Source organism: Doryrhamphus excisus, chromosome 10 (assembly GCF_030265055.1).
Source record: "Doryrhamphus excisus isolate RoL2022-K1 chromosome 10, RoL_Dexc_1.0, whole genome shotgun sequence".
Taxonomy (NCBI): domain Eukaryota; kingdom Metazoa; phylum Chordata; class Actinopteri; order Syngnathiformes; family Syngnathidae; genus Doryrhamphus; species Doryrhamphus excisus.
This window is the reverse complement of record NC_080475.1, coordinates 11,406,970-11,430,365: the sequence shown is the minus strand read 5'-3', so window position 1 is coordinate 11,430,365 and position 23,396 is coordinate 11,406,970. Positions and strand designations below refer to the sequence as shown.

General features: G+C 43.0%; 1 protein-coding gene across 2 annotated transcripts; it reads right to left on the bottom strand.

Moving 5' to 3' along the window:
• Nucleotides 1-35: 35 nt before the first annotated feature.
• Nucleotides 36-22,916, bottom strand: sulf2b (sulfatase 2b). Of its 2 annotated transcripts, XM_058085179.1 has the most exons (23): nucleotides 22,571-22,898; nucleotides 6,970-7,177; nucleotides 6,767-6,887; nucleotides 6,560-6,678; nucleotides 6,306-6,457; nucleotides 5,399-5,568; nucleotides 5,064-5,214; nucleotides 4,874-4,973; nucleotides 4,720-4,795; nucleotides 4,362-4,490; nucleotides 4,238-4,294; nucleotides 4,032-4,161; nucleotides 3,755-3,968; nucleotides 3,508-3,679; nucleotides 3,344-3,440; nucleotides 3,162-3,250; nucleotides 3,031-3,090; nucleotides 2,799-2,968; nucleotides 2,564-2,706; nucleotides 2,092-2,215; nucleotides 1,978-2,014; nucleotides 1,848-1,904; nucleotides 36-1,328 (listed from the first exon to the last, which is right to left on the bottom strand). In XM_058085179.1, exons 2-23 carry the CDS (start codon nucleotides 7,127-7,129, stop codon nucleotides 1,298-1,300), a joined length of 2,559 nt encoding a protein of 852 aa, XP_057941162.1. In that variant the 5' UTR covers nucleotides 7,130-7,177; nucleotides 22,571-22,898; the 3' UTR covers nucleotides 36-1,297. The 2 variants fall into 2 exon arrangements, with proteins under 2 accessions (XP_057941162.1, XP_057941163.1); XM_058085180.1 differs by lacking the exons at nucleotides 36-1,328; nucleotides 1,848-1,904; nucleotides 1,978-2,014; ... (7 more) ...; nucleotides 3,755-3,968; nucleotides 4,032-4,161 and having other exon boundaries at nucleotides 4,234-4,294; nucleotides 22,571-22,916.
• Nucleotides 22,917-23,396: the final 480 nt, after the last annotated feature.

The following is a 23,396-nucleotide window of genomic DNA, read 5'->3' as shown; positions in this document are numbered from 1 at the left end:
TTTTCTTCTTCTCTCAAAAATTGAATTAATCGGGCTTCATTTGGCATCAACACTTTAATCACAAACTAGCTTTGCTCTCACGTGTTACACACACACACAACGCTGACAGCCAGTCACGTGACACCCACGCGCTCAACAGCAGACATTCATACACGCTGAAGGAAACGTCATATTAAGTTTAAATTGAGACAAAACAAAGTTGATCATGGACGTGTTGGCTCAGATAAATAAAAATTTGTGTTATTTAGAAGGTGAGCAGCAGATGGCGCTACTTCTTCAAGTTCATATTATTGGACATGCAAAAGGGAAGTTGTTTCAAAATCAAACAACTTCCTGTTTCCATGTGGGTGGGCGCTGGGCTCTTCATGGTTGATTATCCAGCATGTTGATCACACAGTCAGGAGATCGGGAAGACCAGGGTTCGATTCTCCGCTTGGACATCTATGTGGAGTTTCCATGTTCTTTCTCCAGGTATTCAGGTTTCCTCCCACATTCCAAAAACATGCTAGGTTAGTCCATAATGTCAATGATTGTTTGTCTAGATGTGCCCTGTGATTGGCTGGTGACCAGTCCAGGGTGTGTCCCGCTTCTCGCCCGAAGACAGCTGGGGTAGGCTCCAGCATAGTGAGGAGCCCGAGTGAGGATTCATCACAAAAGCATTCTGGGAAATGATTTGTTTGGCTACCAGAGGTCAGTGCATGCTCTATGGGTTATGTTAGTAAATCACAGTTTAAACTTCCTCTTTACTCTTCAAACAACAACAATGGCTGCCAGAGGTTTGAAATATATTAGTTGATTATTAATACTTTTTACACAACCTCCTCAAGCACTCAGTGTCCATATTCCAATTTTTGCCTGACTGCAGAGAGAAGGGCGTGTCCATTTTCCATACAAGAGGAGGCGTGGCCATGTTATACAAAACAGAAGTAGTGGGGGTGTCAATTTTAGGATATAGTACTTGACATATTAACACAAGAGGGTGTGTGTCCATGATACACAAACACAGTGTGTTCATGTTTGATTGACAGCAGTTTGGAAGGCCATGTCCATGTTTGGCACTGAAAAAGGGGTGTGTCAATGTTTGACTGACAGCCAATAAGAAGTCAGAGCAAAACTGCCATAAAAGCACCGACGTCCTTTTCGTTCTCACGGTAAGGACAAGCTGAAGATGGGGGACGGGGGCAATGGGGGTGGGGTGGGGGTGTCACCAAGTGGCGAGTGCATGCAGCTCACCACTCCCTGCTCCTTGATGCTGCTGTGGGCGGGCTCACAAGCCCACTTGGACCAATAAGGAAGCTTATCCCTTCCAGCCGTCCCAGATAGGACCTCTGGAATGACACCGGGAAAATGTTCGAAACTTTTAAGACTTTTCTGGAAGTCCGAGACATCCTACTTAGCTAGCATGTCAACACACACACACACACATTAAAGGGGACCTAGTATGCTATTATGCTGACCTATTAATAGCACTTTGTATTGAGTCCTGTAGAGCAGCTCCACACAATAACCCGCACAGAAAGCTTTCTAGATCTTCTAGATTCTGCATCTTTTTCTGCAGTGTTTGCCATATACTTCCTGCTTCTGACCCAAATGGTGTGTTTACTCCACCCTTAGCTCCCCTTCCGGTTACATAGGTCTGCGTTTACTGAGTGCAGACAATCTACAGCCCATATAAGGAAGTCCGGATCGCATTGACGTCAGTAGCACCCTATGTTAGAAAAAACTCTAATTTATAGGTCATCAAAGTGAATAAAGCCTAATAGGTCCCCTTTTAAAAATGGCAGCATGCAACACATTGACCACCAAAAGGAGGCGGAGTCTTGCTTGGTCGGGGTGGGGGGACTCACAGTGTTCGTGATGATGAAGGTCGCTTGACTCTGGGCCACTTCCTCTTCTCAAACATCCTAAACAGCAACAAATACACCTCGTTACATACTCATATGCAGTGTTTACAATTGTGTGTGTGTGTTTACATACCTGTAGTCATCAAAGCTACCGTGGTCCCGCCCACCAGCTGGGGAGACATTGTGATTGGTCAGTTAAGTCTGCTTTTCGGACACGTCACAAATTGTGTATATGTGTGTGTCATACCAGGTTCCACGGAGCGCATGTGTGGATTACACTGTTTATGTCCTCGACAGCCCCGCAGCTCCATCAGCTGAACGTGAAGACTGTTGAGAAGTATTCGGTCTAACGAGCCCACGGCGTTCACCAGCTGGAGATGACATCACAATTTAACACAAAGTCAAGTATTTCTGGAATCCTCAAGGTTCAAATGCCTTTTTTTTTTGTCCTGCATCTGTCTCTCTCACACAAACTACCCTCATGTTCTCCTTCGCTACGTCCATAAACCTTCTCTTTGGTCTTCCTCTCATCTCAGTCTGGCCTCTCTGATTTTATCTCCAATGTCCCTATGATGTACTCCTTCCTGATCCTATCCATCCTGGTCACTCCCAATGAGAACCTCAGCATCCATATCTTTGCTACTTCTAGTTCTTCTTCCTGTCTTTTCCTCAAGGGTTGCTGTCATGGAAACGTATACTTTTAGTGTGTATGTGTGTACCTGGTAGGGGTCAGTACTCATGTCAAAGTACTCCAGGAAGCCCGTTGCAAACTCACAGAACAGGAAGTTGTGGCTCTCATTGATGGTCCTCAGACACCAGTACGTGTTGTTGTTGGCGCTCGTACATGCACAGAAGGGACCCACTTGCATGCAAACACACACACACACACACACACACACACAGTGATGTCACAGTACTCCAACATAGTTTGGACGTTGTTGTATCGCGTCATACGTGTCCAATACGGTGCCGTTTGCCAGTGTTGGTTGTCATGCGTGAAGCAGGTGAGTCCTGGCATGGAACACGTGTCGTTGTTTCGTATTCTCTTGATCATCTTCCTCATCTTCTTCCTCCTCTTCTGCTCCTTCTCAAGCCACGCCTTCTTGTCATGAGCTCCGCCCCTCCTGAAGAGACACATAATGTCAGAAAAACGTCGTCTTGTTTTTGTGCAATTGCAGATTCGGACCTGAAGGGGTGCACACGGCCTCCTCTGTACCGTAAGTTCTTCTTCAGTTTGGCGTGGTGGCTGAAACACATCGTGATGATTACCCATCATGCTTCAACTTCCTGTTTGTGGGTCATGGTAAATACACGTACTTTTTGCAGTCGCACACCAAAGGGCGAGCCTTCTTCAGGTGAACTTTGACATCTTTCAGGTTTTTTATCTTGGTCTGCAGCGTCTCAATCTGACAGCAAAGGTAAAAAGAAGCAGAACAGGACGTGGATCTTCTAGTAAAACCTGCCACCAGAGGGCGCCCCCACACCGGATGTAAACATACCTCATGATCAATGTGCAGCTTGTGGTCCTTCCAGGCCTGCAGGGACTTGTAGACACCCGTGTCACATTTGACTGTGGAGTTGGTCAGAATGGAGCACCTGAGGAGAAACCAGACCATGAACGGAGAACGCTTCCTCAGCCCATCCTTTAAAATACGCTTCTCACCTGGGTGTGACTTTGACGGAGTTGGGCGGAGTCAGAGCGGTGGGAGCCTCGGTCATCCCGCTGAATTCGTCCTCTGAGGACTCGTGCAGGCTGAGGTTGCCAGGGTAACCGTTGGTTAAGGACACGGAGCGACTGAAGCGGTTCCTGGAGTAGCTCTTTAGAACCTTCAAGTCTAACACACACACACACGTGTGATGAGATGTCCATCACCTCCTACTTTCAGTTCTCCTTCGATGGAGACACTCACACTTCTTGGAGAAGATCGACTTCTTGTTGAAGGGTCGCAGCTTAAGAGGTCGTAGGTCACAATCACACTTGTGATACGACTCAGACTTGATGCTGATTGGACGTTGGCGGCTAAGCTCTTTTTTTCCTTGCGGGATCTTCTTAGCTCCTCCTCCTTCGCTCTTACATTTGAAGAGACGCAACTTCCCCGAGGAGTCCTCCACACACTGCCACTTCTACACAGTACATATGTTAATGAGGCTCAGCGAGGGGGGGGCGGAGTCACAGGTGTGGCGTACCTGTCCAGTTTGCTGACAAGGTGTCTGGTACTCGGCGCCCTGACACAGCTCTTTGACGCGCTGATGTTTGGGAAGGAAGTTCTCCTCCTGAGACACCTCCTTTCCTTCCATGCGCTGATGCAGCAGCTTCCTGTCCACGAGCCAATCAAAAGAGAGTGTGGCGTTATCATGATGTCATGTGAGTGGGCGGCGCCATTAATATTTACCCTCTCTCCACCATGAAGGAGTCTCTCCACACTTTTGATTTCTTGTTCACTTGGAACCTGCAACATGTTGACATGTCCGTCATCATTTGGACCAATCACAGGGCACGACTGTTCCTTTGCTAACCTGTTAGCGGGTCTGTCAACATCCAGCAGGCTCAGGATGGATTGGCCGTCCATGTCAGGGGGCGTGTCCAAGCCGGCGATGTCCAGGATGGTGGGCGCCAGGTCAATGTTGAGGACCATGTGAGGGTTGCTAGGAGACGGGCAGCGGCACACTTAGTTAGATTTGATCCTTAAAAAGGACTTAAGCTGCTTTAGCAAGCTAACAAAGGACAGAGTGTAGTCAGCTGACTCATGGTCATGTGACAATTGTTAGCTTCTGGAGGAGGAAGTGGAAACTACAAAGTCAGCAGCTTTTACAGTACGTGACTCGATTGTGTGTGTGTGTGTGTGTGTGTGTGTGTGTGTGTGTGTACACTTACACACTGCCTTGTTCCACGTTTGGTCCTCTTATATAAAATGGGACTCGGATATCAAAGTCATAAGGCATGGATTTTCCTGTACGACAACAACAAGAAAAACATGACTCAGCATAAAGACGGCCCCATGAGGACGGCCATGTTAGCATCTCATCACCTTTAACCAAACCGAACTGTCCAATGTGGTAACCGTGATCAGACGTGTAGATGATGTACGTGTTCTCCAGCTCGTTGGTCTCCACCAGCATGTTGTACAACTGACAAGCATCGACACGTACGTGTTTACAGCCGAATGACACGCTAACAGACGTATGATGATGTCACATGTGCGTGTCGGCGTGCGTCACCTTGTCCATGCTGTCGTCCACCGACAGTAGCGTCTGCAGTCGTTTCCTCTGGAGAACGTTGGTGAACTCCATGTGAATGGGCTTCATGGGACCCGTGTAGCGCATTATCCAGTGCTTGTCCGGGTTGGGAGCGTAGTTGTAACTGGGAGTACTGGGAAACATAGACATACAGTTTAGTGTGTGAAGTTCCACAGGGATCTGTCCAGGATCAACTGTTCTTTTCTGTTTATATCCAAGCATGATTGACATGTGGTGAAAGAATGTAACGATATGCTTGGACTCCGTGAAAAGCGAGTCTGTGTCCATGTTTAGTCCGTGTGAATGTGACTACATACATGTGCTGTGACGCGTTGGGGAAGGCGTTGCTGTACTGCGGCGCCGAATCCTCAGGTCCGTGAGGTGCAGCGTGACTCAGTACCATCATGACGGGCCGATGAGGATAAACACGTTTGGACCAGCGGAAGTAACGAATGGACTCTGCTGTGATCAAGTCGGTTAAGTAGTCCTAAAACACACACAAATAAACACTTTAGTACTTGGACATACGGTACTACTTTATGTACTTTATGTCCCCACCTGCTTAACATTGTCATTGCTCCCTTACGTACAATGCTAACATTTTAGCTTTGCGTGTAGCAGATGTCACACATACTATGAAAGATCAGCAGCAGCATCTAACATGCAGCACGTAACACCATGTAACATGTTGCATGTTGAACACACCGTTACATATGTAAACATGTAGCACATCATGCAGCACGTAACACCATGTAACATGTTGCACCGACAATTAACACTGCATACTCTACCATGCGGTACCATGTAGTGCGTAACAGGAACGTAGCATACGACGAAGAACGCGGCATACGATATCACTTAACATGTAACTAATAACATGGCGTGTAACACGGGACACATAACGTGAACACACCGTTACACATGTAAACATGTAGCACATCATGCAGCACGTAACACCATGTAACATGTTGCATGTTGAACACACCGTTACACATGTAAACATGGAGCACATCATGCAGCATGTTACATTCAAACAAACATGTAACAGCGCACAATAGCATAATATAACATGGAGCGTGCATGACAGTAACAAAGCGCATGTAACACTTAGCATGTAGCATTTAACACTAGAATGTCACATGCAGCATGTAACACAATTGGGACGTGTTTGGAGTGTATCGACGTGCGCGTATGCAGTGTGTGTGTGTGTGTGTGTGTGCATGCCTGAGGGTACTGTGCGCCGTGCTTCTCTCGGAGTCCGTTGCGACTGAGCGTGTAGTTGTAGAAGCGGCTGTTCTTGACCAGGCCAAGCCACTCCCTCCAGCCCAGCGGAACGTACGAGCCGTTGTATTCGTTCAGATACTTCCCAAAGAAGGCTGCCGCGTGCACGCACACACACACACACACACACACACACACAAACATGAGTAAACACATTGTCATGAAGTCAACGTGTGTGTGTGTGTGTGTGTGTGTACCAGTCCTGTATCCTGTGTTGTTGAGGTAGACGGCGAAGGTTCGTGGTTCCTGCTGCCGCTGCCACGACATGGACGAGCAATTCTCATTGTTGGTGTACGTGTTGTGGTTGTGCACATACCTACACACACACACACACACACACACACACACAGTGAGCGGACATTTGACTCAAAGTTCAATTTAGCACATTGCTAGCACACGCTTACTTTCCGGTGAGCATGCTGGAACGCGATGGACAGCACATGGGCGTGGTGACAAAGGCGTTGGAGAAAGAAGTCCCGCCCTCCTCCATGATGCGCCGTGTCTTATTCATGGCCTGCATGGAGCCTACACAGACACACACACACATGACCTTTGAACCACAGCTACGGCATTAGCTTGCAATGCTAACAACGGATGTTTCAGTCACCCAGCTCTAAGTCCTGATCATCAGTGAGGACCAGAATGATGTTTGGACGGATGTTGCGTCTGTCTCGCTGGAGGCGGGGCTTCAGTCGCTGGCCCGACAGGAAGTGAGCAGGGCTGAGCATCATCAATGCCAACAGGATGAGGAGGAGTCTGCTTGCCATGGCTTACAGGCGGCCCTGACCTCACCCAAAAGGTCAACCAATCAGCTTCTGGAAGACGGAAATAAAACAACAGGGGTCAAAGGTCAGGATGATGCTTACAAACAAGAGCGACACAGCGACCACGACACATGATGAGCGAGCACACGTGCATTCATCACACTGACGAGCCGTCACCGCCCCCCCCCCCTCCCGGTTGAAACTCGTGTGCATTAATATTCATGAGCTGTGGGCGGGTGCAGCTGGTCGCTAACGAGATGCAGCGCTAACAAACACTCTTCCATATTCATCAGCAGCTTGGCCTGCTGGGAGTCCACGGACCCCCCCCCATCCCCATAAGATCAGAGTGCCGTCTGCGCTGCACTGAGGTCAGAGGTCGGCACAGTGGTTACCATGGCGACAGAGAGTGGCCACTGTCTTCATCCTGAACGGACATCTGGAGCATCAGTGAACATGTCGCACTGTCAGCATCATCTGAGATGATCAGAGTGTGTGTGACAAAAAACGTAAGGGGTTAGTATGTCATTTTTTTTTCAACTTGCTTCTAATGCACTTTTCTGGTCAAAAAAACACGGGAAACCTCACACACACGCATCAGGGGCCTGAGAAGCACCCAAAAATGGCATAAAATGCCGAAATTTTAGGGCGTCACTTTTTGACAAAAAACGTAAGGGGTTAGTATGTCGTTTTTTTCAGTTTTTTTCAACTTGCTGCTAATGCACTTTTCTGGTCAAAAAAACACGGGAAACCTCACACACACGCATCAGGGGCCCCAGAAGCACCCAAAAATAGCATAAAATACCAGTGTTTAAATTTGGTGATTTTTGACAAAAAACGTAAGGGGTTAGTATGTCGTTTTTTTCATTTTTTTCAACTTGCTTCTAATGCACTTTTCTGGTCAAAAAAACACGGGAAACCTCACACACACTCATCAGGGGCCTGAGAAGCACCCAAAAATGGCATAAAATGCCAAAATTTTAGGGCGTCACTTTTTGACGAAAAACGTAAGGGGTTAGTATGTCGTTTTTTTCAGTTTTTTTCAACTTGCTGCTAATGCACTTTTCTGGTCAAAAAAACACGGGAAACCTCACACACACGCATCAGGGGCCCCAGAAGCACCCAAAAATGGCATAAAATACCAGTGTTTAAATTTGGTGATTTTTGACAAAAAACGTAAGGGGTTCGTATGTCGTTTTTTTCAGTTTTTTTTCAACTTGCTGCTAATGCACTTTTCTGGTCAAAAAAAACACGGGAAACCTCACACACACGCATCAGGGGGCCCAGGAGTACCCAAAAATGGCATAAAATGCGGAAATTTTAGGGCGTCACTTTTTGATAAAAAACGTAAGGGGTTAGTATGGCGTTTTTTTCAGTTTTTTTCAACTTGCTACTAATGCACTTTTCTGGTCAAAAAAACACGGGAAACCTCACACACACGCATCAGGGGCCCCAGAAGCACCCAAAAATGGCATAAAATACCAGTGTATAAATTTGGTGATTTTTGACAAAAAACGTAAGGGGTTAGTATGTCGTTTTTTTCATTTTTTTCCAACTTGCTGCTAATGCACTTTTCTGGTCAAAAAAACACGGGAAACCTCACACACACGCATCAGGGGACCCAGAAGCACCCAAAAATGGCATAAAATACCAGTGTTTAAATTTGGTGATTTTTGACAAAAAACGTAAGGGGTTAGTATGTCGTTTTTTGTCATTTTTTTCAACTTGCTTCTAATGCACTTTTCTGGTCAAAAAAAACACGGGAAACCTCACACACACGCATCAGGGGCCCCAGAAGCACTCAAAAATAGCATAAATACCAGTGTTTAAATTTGGTGATTTTTGACAAAAAACGTAAGGGGTTAGTATGTCGTTTTTTTCATTTTTTTCCAACTTGCTGCTAATGCACTTTTCTGGTCAAAAAAACACGGGAAACCTCACACACACGCATCAGGGGACCCAGAAGCACCCAAAAATGGCATAAAATACCAGTGTTTGAATTTGGTGATTTTTGACAAAAAACGTAAGGGGTTAGTATGTCGTTTTTTGTCATTTTTTTCAACTTGCTGCTAATGCACTTTTCTGGTCAAAAAAACACGGGAAACCTCACACACACTCAACAGGGGGCCCAGGAGTACCCAAAAATGGCATAAAATGCCAAAATTTTAGGGCGTCACTTTTTGACAAAAAACGTAAGGGGTTAGTATGGCGTTTTTTCAGTTTTTTTCAACTTGCTGCTAATGCACTTTTCTGGTCAAAAAAACACGGGAAACCTCACACACGCATCAGGGGCCTGAGAAGCACCCAAAAATGGCATAAAATGCCAGTGTTTGAATTTGGTGATTTTTGACAAAAAACGTAAGGGGTTAGTATGTCGTTTTTTTCAGTTTTTTCAACTTGCTGCTAATGCACTTTTCTGGTCAAAAAAACACGGGAAACCTCACACACACGCATCAGGGGCCTGAGAAGCACCCAAAAATGGCATAAAATGCCAGTGTTTGAATTTGGTGATTTTTGACAAAAAACGTAAGGGGTTAGTATGGCGTTTTTTTTCAGTTTTTTTCAACTTGCTTCTAATGCACTTTTCTGGTCAAAAAAACACAGGAAACCTCACACACACTCATCAGGGGGCCCAGGAGTACCCAAAAATGGCATAAAATACCAGTGTTTAAATTTGGTGATTTTTGACAAAAAACGTAAGGGGTTAGTATGTTGTTTTTTTCAGTTTTTTTCAACTTGCTGCTAATGCACTTTTCTGGTCAAAAAAACACGGGAAACCTCACACACACGCATCAGGGGCCCCAGAAGCACCCAAAAATGGCATAAAATACCAGTGTATAAATTTGGTGATTTTTGACAAAAAACGTAAGGGGTTAGTATGTCGTTTTTTTCATTTTTTTCCAACTTGCTGCTAATGCACTTTTCTGGTCAAAAAAACACGGGAAACCTCACACACACGCATCAGGGGACCCAGAAGCACCCAAAAATGGCATAAAATACCAGTGTTTAAATTTGGTGATTTTTGACAAAAAACGTAAGGGGTTAGTATGTCGTTTTTTTCATTTTTTTCCAACTTGCTGCTAATGCACTTTTCTGGTCAAAAAAACACGGGAAACCTCACACACACGCATCAGGGGACCCAGAAGCACCCAAAAATGGCATAAAATACCAGTGTTTGAATTTGGTGATTTTTGACAAAAAACGTAAGGGGTTAGTATGTCGTTTTTTGTCATTTTTTTCAACTTGCTGCTAATGCACTTTTCTGGTCAAAAAAACACGGGAAACCTCACACACACTCAACAGGGGGCCCAGGAGTACCCAAAAATGGCATAAAATGCCAAAATTTTAGGGCGTCACTTTTTGACAAAAAACGTAAGGGGTTAGTATGGCGTTTTTTCAGTTTTTTTCAACTTGCTGCTAATGCACTTTTCTGGTCAAAAAAACACGGGAAACCTCACACACGCATCAGGGGGCCCAGGAGTACCCAAAAATGGCATAAAATACCAGTGTTTAAATTTGGTGATTTTTGACAAAAAACGTAAGGGGTTAGTATGTTGTTTTTTTCAGTTTTTTTCAACTTGCTGCTAATGCACTTTTCTGGTCAAAAAAACACGGGAAGCCTCACACACACTCATCAGGGGGCCCAGGAGTACCCAAAAATGGCATAAAATGCCAAAATTTTAGGGCGTCACTTTTTGACAAAAAACGTAAGGGGTTAGTATGGCGTTTTTTCAGTTTTTTTTTCAACTTGCTGCTAATGCACTTTTCTGGTCAAAAAAACATGGGAAACCTCACACACACTCAACAGGGGCCTCAGAAGCACCCAAAAATGGCATAAAATGCCAGTGTTTGAATTTGGTGATTTTTGACAAAAAACGTAAGGGGTTAGTATGTCGTTTTTTTCAGTTTTTTCAACTTGCTGCTAATGCACTTTTCTGGTCAAAAAAACACGGGAAACCTCACACACACGCATCAGGGGCCCCAGAAGCACCCAAAAATGGCATAAAATACCAGTGTTTAAATTTGGTGATTTTTGACAAAAAACGTAAGGGGTTAGTATGTCGTTTTTTTCAGTTTTTTTCAACTTGCTACTAATGCACTTTTCTGGTCAAAAAAACATGGGAAACCTCACACACACTCAACAGGGGCCTCAGAAGCACCCAAAAATGGCATAAAATGCCAGTGTTTGAATTTGGTGATTTTTGACAAAAAACGTAAGGGGTTAGTATGTCGTTTTTTTCAGTTTTTTCAACTTGCTGCTAATGCACTTTTCTGGTCAAAAAAACACGGGAAACCTCACACACACGCATCAGGGGCCCCAGAAGCACCCAAAAAAAGCATAAAATACCAGTGTTTAAATTTGGTGATTTTTGACAAAAAACGTAAGGGGTTAGTATGTCGTTTTTTGTCATTTTTTTCAACTTGCTGCTAATGCACTTTTCTGGTCAAAAAAACACGGGAAACCTCACACACACTCAACAGGGGGCCCAGGAGTACCCAAAAATGGCATAAAATGCCGAAATTTTAGGGCGTCACTTTTTGACAAAAAACGTAAGGGGTTAGCATGGCGTTTTTTCAGTTTTTTTCAACTTGCTGCTAATGCACTTTTCTGGTCAAAAAAACACGGGAAACCTCACACACACGCATCAGGGGCCCCAGAAGCACCCAAAAATGGCATAAAATACCAGTGTTTAAATTTGGTGATTTTTGACAAAAAACGTAAGGGGTTAGTATGTCGTTTTTTGTCATTTTTTTCAACTTGCTTCTAATGCACTTTTCTGGTCAAAAAAAACACGGGAAACCTCACACACACGCATCAGGGGCCCCAGAAGCACTCAAAAATAGCATAAATACCAGTGTTTAAATTTGGTGATTTTTGACAAAAAACGTAAGGGGTTAGTATGTCGTTTTTTTCAGTTTTTTTCAACTTGCTGCTAATGCACTTTTCTGGTCAAAAAAACACGGGAAACCTCACACACACGCATCAGGGGACCCAGAAGCACCCAAAAATGGCATAAAATACCAGTGTTTGAATTTGGTGATTTTTGACAAAAAACGTAAGGGGTTAGTATGTCGTTTTTTGTCATTTTTTTCAACTTGCTGCTAATGCACTTTTCTGGTCAAAAAAACACGGGAAACCTCACACACACTCATCAGGCTGCCCGGGAGTACCCAAAAATGGCATAAAATGCCAAAATCTTAGGGCGTCACTTTTTGACAAAAAACGTAAGGGGTTAGTATGGCGTTTTTTCAGTTTTTTTCAACTTGCTGCTAATGCACTTTTCTGGTCAAAAAAACACGGGAAACCTCACACACGCATCAGGGGCCTGAGAAGCACCCAAAAATGGCATAAAATGCCAGTGTTTGAATTTGGTGATTTTTGACAAAAAACGTAAGGGGTTAGTATGTCGTTTTTTTCAGTTTTTTCAACTTGCTGCTAATGCACTTTTCTGGTCAAAAAAACACGGGAAACCTCACACACACGCATCAGGGGCCTGAGAAGCACCCAAAAATGGCATAAAATGCCAGTGTTTGAATTTGGTGATTTTTGACAAAAAACGTAAGGGGTTAGTATGGCGTTTTTTTCAGTTTTTTTCAACTTGCTTCTAATGCACTTTTCTGGTCAAAAAAACACAGGAAACCTCACACACACTCATCAGGGGGCCCAGGAGTACCCAAAAATGGCATAAAATACCAGTGTTTAAATTTGGTGATTTTTGACAAAAAACGTAAGGGGTTAGTATGTTGTTTTTTTCAGTTTTTTTCAACTTGCTGCTAATGCACTTTTCTGGTCAAAAAAACACGGGAAGCCTCACACACACTCATCAGGGGGCCCAGGAGTACCCAAAAATGGCATAAAATGCCAAAATTTTAGGGCGTCACTTTTTGACAAAAAACGTAAGGGGTTAGTATGGCGTTTTTTCAGTTTTTTTTTCAACTTGCTGCTAATGCACTTTTCTGGTCAAAAAAACATGGGAAACCTCACACACACTCAACAGGGGCCTCAGAAGCACCCAAAAATGGCATAAAATGCCAGTGTTTGAATTTGGTGATTTTTGACAAAAAACGTAAGGGGTTAGTATGTCGTTTTTTTCAGTTTTTTCAACTTGCTGCTAATGCACTTTTCTGGTCAAAAAAACACGGGAAACCTCACACACACGCATCAGGGGCCCCAGAAGCACCCAAAAAAAGCATAAAATACCAGTGTTTAAATTTGGTGATTTTTGACAAAAAACGTAAGGGGTTAGTATGTCGTTTTTTGTCATTTTTTTCAACTTGCTGCTAATGCACTTTTCTGGTCAAAAAAACACGGGAAACCTCACACACACTCATCAGGCTGCCCGGGAGTACCCAAAAATGGCATAAAATGCCAAAATTTTAGGGCGTCACTTTTTGACAAAAAACATAAGGGGTTAGTATGGCGTTTTTTTCAGTTTTTTTCAACTTGCTTCTAATGCACTTTTCTGGTCAAAAAAACACGGGAAACCTCACACACACGCATCAGGGGCCCCAGAAGCACCCAAAAATGGCATAAAATACCAGTGTTTAAATTTGGTGATTTTTGACAAAAAACGTAAGGGGTTAGTATGTCGTTTTTTGTCATTTTTTTCAACTTGCTTCTAATGCACTTTTCTGGTCAAAAAAAACACGGGAAACCTCACACACACGCATCAGGGGCCCCAGAAGCACTCAAAAATAGCATAAATACCAGTGTTTAAATTTGGTGATTTTTGACAAAAAACGTAAGGGGTTAGTATGTCGTTTTTTTCAGTTTTTTTCAACTTGCTGCTAATGCACTTTTCTGGTCAAAAAAACACGGGAAACCTCACACACACGCATCAGGGGACCCAGAAGCACCCAAAAATGGCATAAAATACCAGTGTTTGAATTTGGTGATTTTTGACAAAAAACGTAAGGGGTTAGTATGTCGTTTTTTGTCATTTTTTTCAACTTGCTGCTAATGCACTTTTCTGGTCAAAAAAACACGGGAAACCTCACACACACTCATCAGGCTGCCCGGGAGTACCCAAAAATGGCATAAAATGCCAAAATCTTAGGGCGTCACTTTTTGACAAAAAACATAAGGGGTTAGTATGGCGTTTTTTTCAGTTTTTTTCAACTTGCTTCTAATGCACTTTTCTGGTCAAAAAAACACGGGAAACCTCACACACACTCAACAGGGGGCCCAGGAGTACCCAAAAATGGCATAAAATGCCAAAATTTTAGGGCGTCACTTTTTGACAAAAAACGTAAGGGGTTAGTATGTTGTTTTTTTCAGTTTTTTTCAACTTGCTGCTAATGCACTTTTCTGGTCAAAAAAACACGGGAAGCCTCACACACACTCATCAGGGGGCCCAGGAGTACCCAAAAATGGCATAAAATGCCAAAATTTTAGGGCGTCACTTTTTGACAAAAAACGTAAGGGGTTAGTATGGCGTTTTTTCAGTTTTTTTTTCAACTTGCTGCTAATGCACTTTTCTGGTCAAAAAAACATGGGAAACCTCACACACACTCAACAGGGGCCTCAGAAGCACCCAAAAATGGCATAAAATGCCAGTGTTTGAATTTGGTGATTTTTGACAAAAAACGTAAGGGGTTAGTATGTCGTTTTTTTCAGTTTTTTCAACTTGCTGCTAATGCACTTTTCTGGTCAAAAAAACACGGGAAACCTCACACACACGCATCAGGGGCCCCAGAAGCACCCAAAAATGGCATAAAATACCAGTGTTTAAATTTGGTGATTTTTGACAAAAAACGTAAGGGGTTAGTATGTCGTTTTTTTCAGTTTTTTTCAACTTGCTACTAATGCACTTTTCTGGTCAAAAAAACATGGGAAACCTCACACACACTCAACAGGGGCCTCAGAAGCACCCAAAAATGGCATAAAATGCCAGTGTTTGAATTTGGTGATTTTTGACAAAAAACGTAAGGGGTTAGTATGTCGTTTTTTTCAGTTTTTTCAACTTGCTGCTAATGCACTTTTCTGGTCAAAAAAACACGGGAAACCTCACACACACGCATCAGGGGCCCCAGAAGCACCCAAAAAAAGCATAAAATACCAGTGTTTAAATTTGGTGATTTTTGACAAAAAACGTAAGGGGTTAGTATGTCGTTTTTTGTCATTTTTTTCAACTTGCTGCTAATGCACTTTTCTGGTCAAAAAAACACGGGAAACCTCACACACACTCATCAGGCTGCCCGGGAGTACCCAAAAATGGCATAAAATGCCAAAATTTTAGGGCGTCACTTTTTGACAAAAAACATAAGGGGTTAGTATGGCGTTTTTTTCAGTTTTTTTCAACTTGCTTCTAATGCACTTTTCTGGTCAAAAAAACACGGGAAACCTCACACACACGCATCAGGGGCCCCAGAAGCACCCAAAAATGGCATAAAATACCAGTGTTTAAATTTGGTGATTTTTGACAAAAAACGTAAGGGGTTAGTATGTCGTTTTTTGTCATTTTTTTCAACTTGCTTCTAATGCACTTTTCTGGTCAAAAAAAACACGGGAAACCTCACACACACGCATCAGGGGCCCCAGAAGCACTCAAAAATAGCATAAATACCAGTGTTTAAATTTGGTGATTTTTGACAAAAAACGTAAGGGGTTAGTATGTCGTTTTTTTCAGTTTTTTTCAACTTGCTGCTAATGCACTTTTCTGGTCAAAAAAACACGGGAAACCTCACACACACGCATCAGGGGACCCAGAAGCACCCAAAAATGGCATAAAATACCAGTGTTTGAATTTGGTGATTTTTGACAAAAAACGTAAGGGGTTAGTATGTCGTTTTTTGTCATTTTTTTCAACTTGCTGCTAATGCACTTTTCTGGTCAAAAAAACACGGGAAACCTCACACACACTCATCAGGCTGCCCGGGAGTACCCAAAAATGGCATAAAATGCCAAAATCTTAGGGCGTCACTTTTTGACAAAAAACATAAGGGGTTAGTATGGCGTTTTTTTCAGTTTTTTTCAACTTGCTTCTAATGCACTTTTCTGGTCAAAAAAACACGGGAAACCTCACACACACTCAACAGGGGGCCCAGGAGTACCCAAAAATGGCATAAAATGCCAAAATTTTAGGGCGTCACTTTTTGACAAAAAACGTAAGGGGTTAGTATGGCGTTTTTTTCAGTTTTTTTCAACTTGCTGCTAATGCACTTTTCTGGTCAAAAAACACGGGAAACCTCACACACACTCAACAGGGGGCCCAGGAGAACCCAAAAATGGCATAAAATGCCAAAATTTTAGGGCGTCACTTTTTGACAAAAGACGTAAGGGGTTAGTATGTCGTTTTTTTCATTTTTTTTTAAACTTGCTGCGAATGCACTTTTCTGGTCAAAAAAACACGGGAAGCCTCACACACACTCAACAGGGGGCCCAGGAGTACCCAAAAATGGCATAAAATGCCAAAATTTTAGGGTGTCACTTTTTGACAAAAAACGTAAGGGGTTAGTATGTCGTTTTTTTCAGTTTTTTTTCAACTTGCTGCTAATGCACTTTTCTGGTCAAAAAAACACGGGAAACCTCACACACACGCATCAGGGGCCCCAGAAGCACCCAAAAATGGCATAAAATACCAGTGTTTAAATTTGGTGATTTTTGACAAAAAACGTAAGGGGTTAGTATGTCGTTTTTTTCATTTTTTTCAACTTGCTTCTAATGCACTTTTCTGGTCAAAAAAACACGGGAAACCTCACACACACTCATCAGGGGCCTGAGAAGCACCCAAAAATGGCATAAAATGCCAAAATTTTAGGGCGTCACTTTTTGACGAAAAACGTAAGGGGTTAGTATGTCGTTTTTTTCAGTTTTTTTCAACTTGCTGCTAATGCACTTTTCTGGTCAAAAAAACACGGGAAACCTCACACACACGCATCAGGGGCCCCAGAAGCACCCAAAAATGGCATAAAATACCAGTGTTTAAATTTGGTGATTTTTGACAAAAAACGTAAGGGGTTAGTATGTCGTTTTTTTCAGTTTTTTTTCAACTTGCTGCTAATGCACTTTTCTGGTCAAAAAAAACACGGGAAACCTCACACACATGCATCAGGGGGCCCAGGAGTACCCAAAAATGGCATAAAATGCGGAAATTTTAGGGCGTCACTTTTTGATAAAAAACGTAAGGGGTTAGTATGGCGTTTTTTTCAGTTTTTTTCAACTTGCTACTGATGCACTTTTCTGGTCAAAAAAACACGGGAAACCTCACACACACGCATCAGGGGCCCCAGAAGCACCCAAAAATGGCATAAAATACCAGTGTATAAATTTGGTGATTTTTGACAAAAAACGTAAGGGGTTAGTATGTCGTTTTTTGTCATTTTTTTCAACTTGCTGCTAATGCACTTTTCTGGTCAAAAAAACCACGGGAAACCTCACACACACGCATCAGGGGCCTGAGAAGCACCCAAAAATGGCATAAAATGCCAAAATTTTAGGGCGTCACTTTTTGACAAAAAACATAAGGGGTTAGTACGGCGTTTTTTTCATTTTTTTTCAACTTGCAACTAATGCACTTTTCTGGTCAAAAAAACACGGGAAACCTCACACACACGTATCAGGGGCCCCAGAAGCACCCAAAAATGGCATAAAATACCGAAATTTTAGGGCGTCACTTTTTGACAAAAAACGTAAGGGGTTAGTATGTCGTTTTTTTCTTTTTTTTCAACTTGCTACTAATGCACTTTTCTGGTCAAAAAAACACGGGAAACCTCACACACACGTATCAGGGGCCTGAGAAGCACCCAAAAATGGCATAAAATACCAGTGTATAAATTTGGTGATTTTTGACAAAAAACGTAAGGGGTTAGTATGTCGTTTTTTGTCATTTTTTTCAACTTGCTGCTAATGCACTTTTCTGATCAAAAAAAACACGGGAAACCTCACACACACGCATCAGGGGCCTGAGAAGCACCCAAAAATGGCATAAAATGCCAAAATTTTAGGGCGTCACTTTTTGACAAAAAACACAAGGGGTTAGTATGGCGTTTTTTTCAACTTGCTACTAATGCACTTTTCTGGTCAAAAAAACATGGGAAACCTCACACACACTCAACAGGGGCCTCAGAAGCACCCAAAAATGGCATAAAATACCAGTGTTTAAATTTGGTGATTTTTGACAAAAAACGTAAGGGGTTAGTATGGCGTTTTTTTCAGTTTTTTTCAACTTGCTGCTAATGCACTTTTCTGGTCAAAAAAACACGGGAAGCCTCACACACACTCATCAGGGGGCCCGGGAGTACCCAAAAATGGCATAAAATGCCAAAATTTTAGGGCGTCACTTTTTGACAAAAAACGTAAGGGGTTAGTATGTCGTTTTTTTCTTTTTTTTTCAACTTGCTACTAATGCACTTTTCTGGTCAAAAAAACACGGGAAACCTCACACACACTCATCAGGGGGCCCAGAAGCACCCAAAAATGGCATAAAATACCAGTGTTTAAATTTGGTCATTTTTGACAAAAAACGTAAGGGGTTAGTATGGCGTTTTTTTCAACTTGCTGCTAATGCACTTTTCTGGTCAAAAAAACACGGGAAACCTCACACACACTCAACAGGGGGCCCAGGGGCACCCAAAAATGGCATAAAATGCCAAAATTTTAGGGCATTTATTATTTCTCACAGCTCCTCGCGGTGAAGCTGGAGGAGGTGGCCGGCGACCGGGAAGTCTGGGCTTCCCTACTGAGACTGCTGCCCCCGCAACCCAGACCCGGATAAGTGGAGGAAAATGGATGGATGCTCTGCGCATTAGCTTAGCATTAGTCTAGCAGGATGTTTCTATTGTTGTCATTGTCTAGCATCAACTTCCTCTTCTTGTCCCCGCCCTTCTGCTTCTCTGCTCTTCCTCTCCCTGATGGGAGTTATGTCCAATGAAAGAATGTTGACTTGTAAAGAGAACAGAGTCGACACAATAAAATCCATGTTCCCCGTCTCTCTCCTGTTCGCCCTCGCCATCCCTGCGGGTGGCTTAGCCATACTGCCCACTCGCAGACGCAAATAAACTGATGGAGAATATACACACACATATATATTCAGGCAAAGAAATTCAGCAAAGCGAGCATCAGAGGAGGGTTGCAGGTCACCAGTAGATACATATTGTGTCAACACGCTAATGCTAGTAAGTCTAGGCAGAGGACAAAGGTCAGAGAGTGCCGCCCTCGCAGGTGAGGAGGGAGGCAGCCAATCGGTGTGCAGCAGCGTGCGTCGCCATGGCGACTCTGACCCAAAGTGCTGCTCGGGCCTCGCTCTCCTCTCGCTAATCAGGAACATGTGGGAAAACATGGAGAGGAATGTGGAGGAGAGAACGTCATCTGGCCAGGAAAGCAGCCTGGAACGACGTCTGCATCACTCTGTGTGTGTGTGTGTGTGTGTGTGTAAGACACAACAACAATATCAACAACACCGTGTATGTGTGTGTGTGTCATTGTTTGGGTCTAAACTACATCATTAATCAGGAATGTTCTGTTCCTCTTACTGGGTCACGACAAGTGCACAAACCCTCTGACATGCACACGCACACACACACACACACACACACAGTGTCAGTAGTAAGTCACATGTGAACAAAGTGACTTGGGACTTGAACACATTTCATTTTTGACATTCATTTTGTAAAAGTAGCTCTCCCAACAAAAAACCAAGGTGACTCCTATTATAGTCAGTAGTACATTTAAACAATTACACTGCATGCATGTGTACTGGTTACAGCCAATTTCACTCATGGGCAGCACTCATGCAGCCCCCATGCCAACTATGTAACCCACCAACACCCATGTAATAATATAATAAAAAATAATATTCTAGTTTATGGTCTGACGACTGGCAGGCTTATCCCCACCCCTTCAATTTCTGCAGTAAAGTTGGCAGCACAACCAGCACCTCAGGATAGACTAATTAATTTTAATTATTCATGTAGCAACAATTTAATTCAATGAAGAGCAATTTAAACTAAAACTATTGTCAAATTTGGACAAATTTTGGACCGGCTAATTGAGCCCAATTAATACAATTTCACATAAGCGTACTGATTTTTGTTGCAGCTAATTAGACATCAATAGCTGTGTGTAGAACTGCAACTACTAATTGATTAATCTTAGATTAATCTAAGATTAATTAATCGACCGCACACTTACGCAAGGATTACCCGATTAATCAATTGATTCATTTATTAATAATTGATTACCCAGTTAATTAACAACTATTTTGGTAATCTATTAATCATATTTGAAATTTAAATATGTAAACATCATCTGATTTCAGCCAGTCAAATGTGATTCGTTTGTTATTTCCTTCGTCATCCACGAAAACAGACCTCTTTTATGATATTTTGCGGACCCAACCACGAACTGGAGGTGTTTGCTTTGAATTAATTTGGTCTAACTGATTACTCCATTAATTGAAACAATTAACTTCAGATTAATCGACTAAGACAGGTGTCGGAAACCTGTAGCTCGTCAGAAATTAAAAATTTACTTTTTAAAAATCTGATTCAAGGATTAATGGGAAAAAAATAGACAGATTAATCTGTCTATTTAAAATAATCATTAGTTGCAGTCCTACTTATGTGTTGAGTTATTTTGAGTGTCCACATTGTCCAGAATCCACATTGAGTGTCCAGAATCCACATTGTTCAACTAGCTGCACCTACCGATCATGTCATCAACCACCTTTGACAGCCACTGATATATATATATATATATATATATATATATATATATATATATATATATATATATATATATATATGTGTGTGTGTGTGTGTGTGTGTGTGTGTGTGTGTGTGTGTGTGTGTGTGTGTGTGTGTGTAGAAGCAGAGCAGACCGCAAACCAGAAGCCTTCAGCTGTACAGCTGTACTGTGCTGTACGGATAGATGAGGGTTGCCATGGTGACCAGTGACATGCGGTTGTTGTGTTGTGTTCTCTTTTCTGTTTTCATTTAATTGTATGTAGTTTCTCATTTTTAGTTGACAAGATTGTTTCTAGATACAGCACACAATAATTAAAAACATAAATATCAGGCGTGTCACAACACACACAATTTCTTTTGTGTTACTTTTAAGAAAACTACAGTGACATAATCAGTCATATGTAGCTATCGTGTTTTGATTTGACAAGTGTAACTATTAAGTAACTTTGATCAAATGTACAATTACTACAGATTCTGCATGGACATGAACACGGGCTGTCATATGTTGCAAGCAAGTGACGCTGGGAATTGCAAGGTTTATAGTGTGCTACTGTGAACTGCCAATCCCGACTTCTATATTATGTGTATTATTCACCGTTAGCTTTTTCCTAAACGATAAATATTGTCATATTTAATCTTGTGACACCTCCAAAAATGTTGCTAATACTAAATTTATGTTTACAACATGTAACACAAACTTCACAACATTACCCACAACACAACTGCACAGACAAATTGAGACGTTCCTCGTGTCATGTGACACTGTCACCCTGACAGTCGCAGCAGTGCGTCACATTGTAACATCCCCCAGTGTGAAACAGGAAGTCCGAAGAGGTCACGTGTGTGGGGCACAACGTGACCGCCTTCAGCACAACTGTGACATGGTCCTCACAAAGACACAAAGGCAAGCATGTTTGAGTGTTCCTGTGTGTGTGTGTGTGTGTAGGCACCCCGAGGACTTCCAGCTGTAACAAGTTCAAAGGTCACCTGGCTGCACTGCCATGGATTCACCCCCGAGCGGGCGGCTGAGCAGAATCAGCTGATGATGTCAGCGTGTCGCGCGGCCAACAATGTCCTCGTTATGTCTTCTGTTTGACCCCCTTTTTGTCCACATGGACGCGAGACCCTCTTCAGTAACTCTACACTGCCTCCGATGGTGACATGTGACAACAGAAAGTACGTCCACGGCGCCAACAGGAATTTCCCAATATTGAAATAATTTACAACACTATCATCCTCTACATACTGTATATGTTGTCATGTTGACAGCATGAAGACGTCACTAAGAAACAACGCTACACTAGGATAACCCCTCCAAGACACACCATAGGACATCACTCCTGGAAAAAGCAATTCTACAACATGATCAATTCACAGTACAATGCTAAGGAGATGCTAAGCTACAATGTCATAAGGCACACTGCGCTGTGGTATAACCACATCACACAACGTTGTGCTACAACCCAATGCTACTACCCAATGCCATGCTAGCAAGAGGCTATTGCAACATCTTATTAATCCAGTATTTTTTATATATTAGCACACAATGCTATGCTACAATGCTGACAAAGGACTTGATGATTACTTTCATTGTTGTTAAATGATGTTGTTAATTGAATTTAAGACCAAACGGAGGAACTTGAAGTTCACCATGAAGTCTGATTGACACCAACAACGAAGCAATTAACACTAATGCGCGCGCACACACACACTAACACACACTAACACACAGTGAATGCTGAAGTTGAATGACTGGTGTACCTCTTGCTCCTTGTGGAATCTCGTCTGTGGAGGCAGGTGTACTCTAGGACCCCTGAGGAGGAGGTGGTGGAGGAGGAGAAGGAGGAGGAGGAAGGCTCCAGTCAAAGAGTCATGTCTTACATGAAGAAAAGTCTTGCTTCCAAACTTGTGTTCAAGATGACGTCTTTCTGTCTCGTGTTTGTAGAGGAAGAGTTGAGAAACGAGTGGGAGGTCTCACTGGGATTATTTTTCACTAGCTCTGTCCCAGCTTCCTCGCCCCTCTGTCCCCCCCTCTGTCTCCCTCCCTCGTTGCCTGTCTAAGGGCGTTCCAGAGCTCCGCCGCCGCCGCCACCGCCGCCGCTGGTAAAGCCATCTGTTGCAACACGTCTGACCGCCTCTCCACTTTCACCCACCATCTCTCTCTCACACACGAGCAGAGAGAGAGAGAGAGCTGGCGAACGAAAGAGAACGCGAGCAAGGGGCGGGAATTGGCCTCTGCGAGAGCCAATGGGCGGGCTCGGACATCAGTCATGCTGACTGGAAGGGGAGGGGCAAAGCAAAAGAGAACAAAAATCACGTACACACACACACACACACACACAAAGTAGAGGTCATTTCCAATCATGTCCATAAAAAACATAATTTTATCTTTAAACGCTAACAAATTTTATAACCTAGTAGGCTTTAACAGGAAGTGGCAGATGACTTCCTGGTACACACGTGTGTTAATAAAGTTACCAACAGGTGACATCAGCACATGACGCCTTAAGTGTTTTATGGCGACTTACCGACACTATGTCAGTTCTACAGTTCTTCTTACAGACCAGAGTTCGCTAGTTTTTCATTG

Excerpts from the sequence above, each read along its gene's own strand:
- sulf2b (XM_058085179.1), bottom strand. The coding sequence starts at position 7,129 with ATGGCAAGCAGACTCCTCCTCATCCTGTTGGCATTGATGATGCTCAGC. Across the intron at positions 3,091-3,161 it reads TTGGTGTGCGACTGCAAAAA|CCACCACGCCAAACTGAAGA; the intron begins GTACGTGTATTT and ends GATGTGTTTCAG. Across the intron at positions 2,015-2,091 it reads CATGCGCTCCGTGGAACCTG|CTGGTGGGCGGGACCACGGT; the intron begins GTATGACACACA and ends ATGTCTCCCCAG.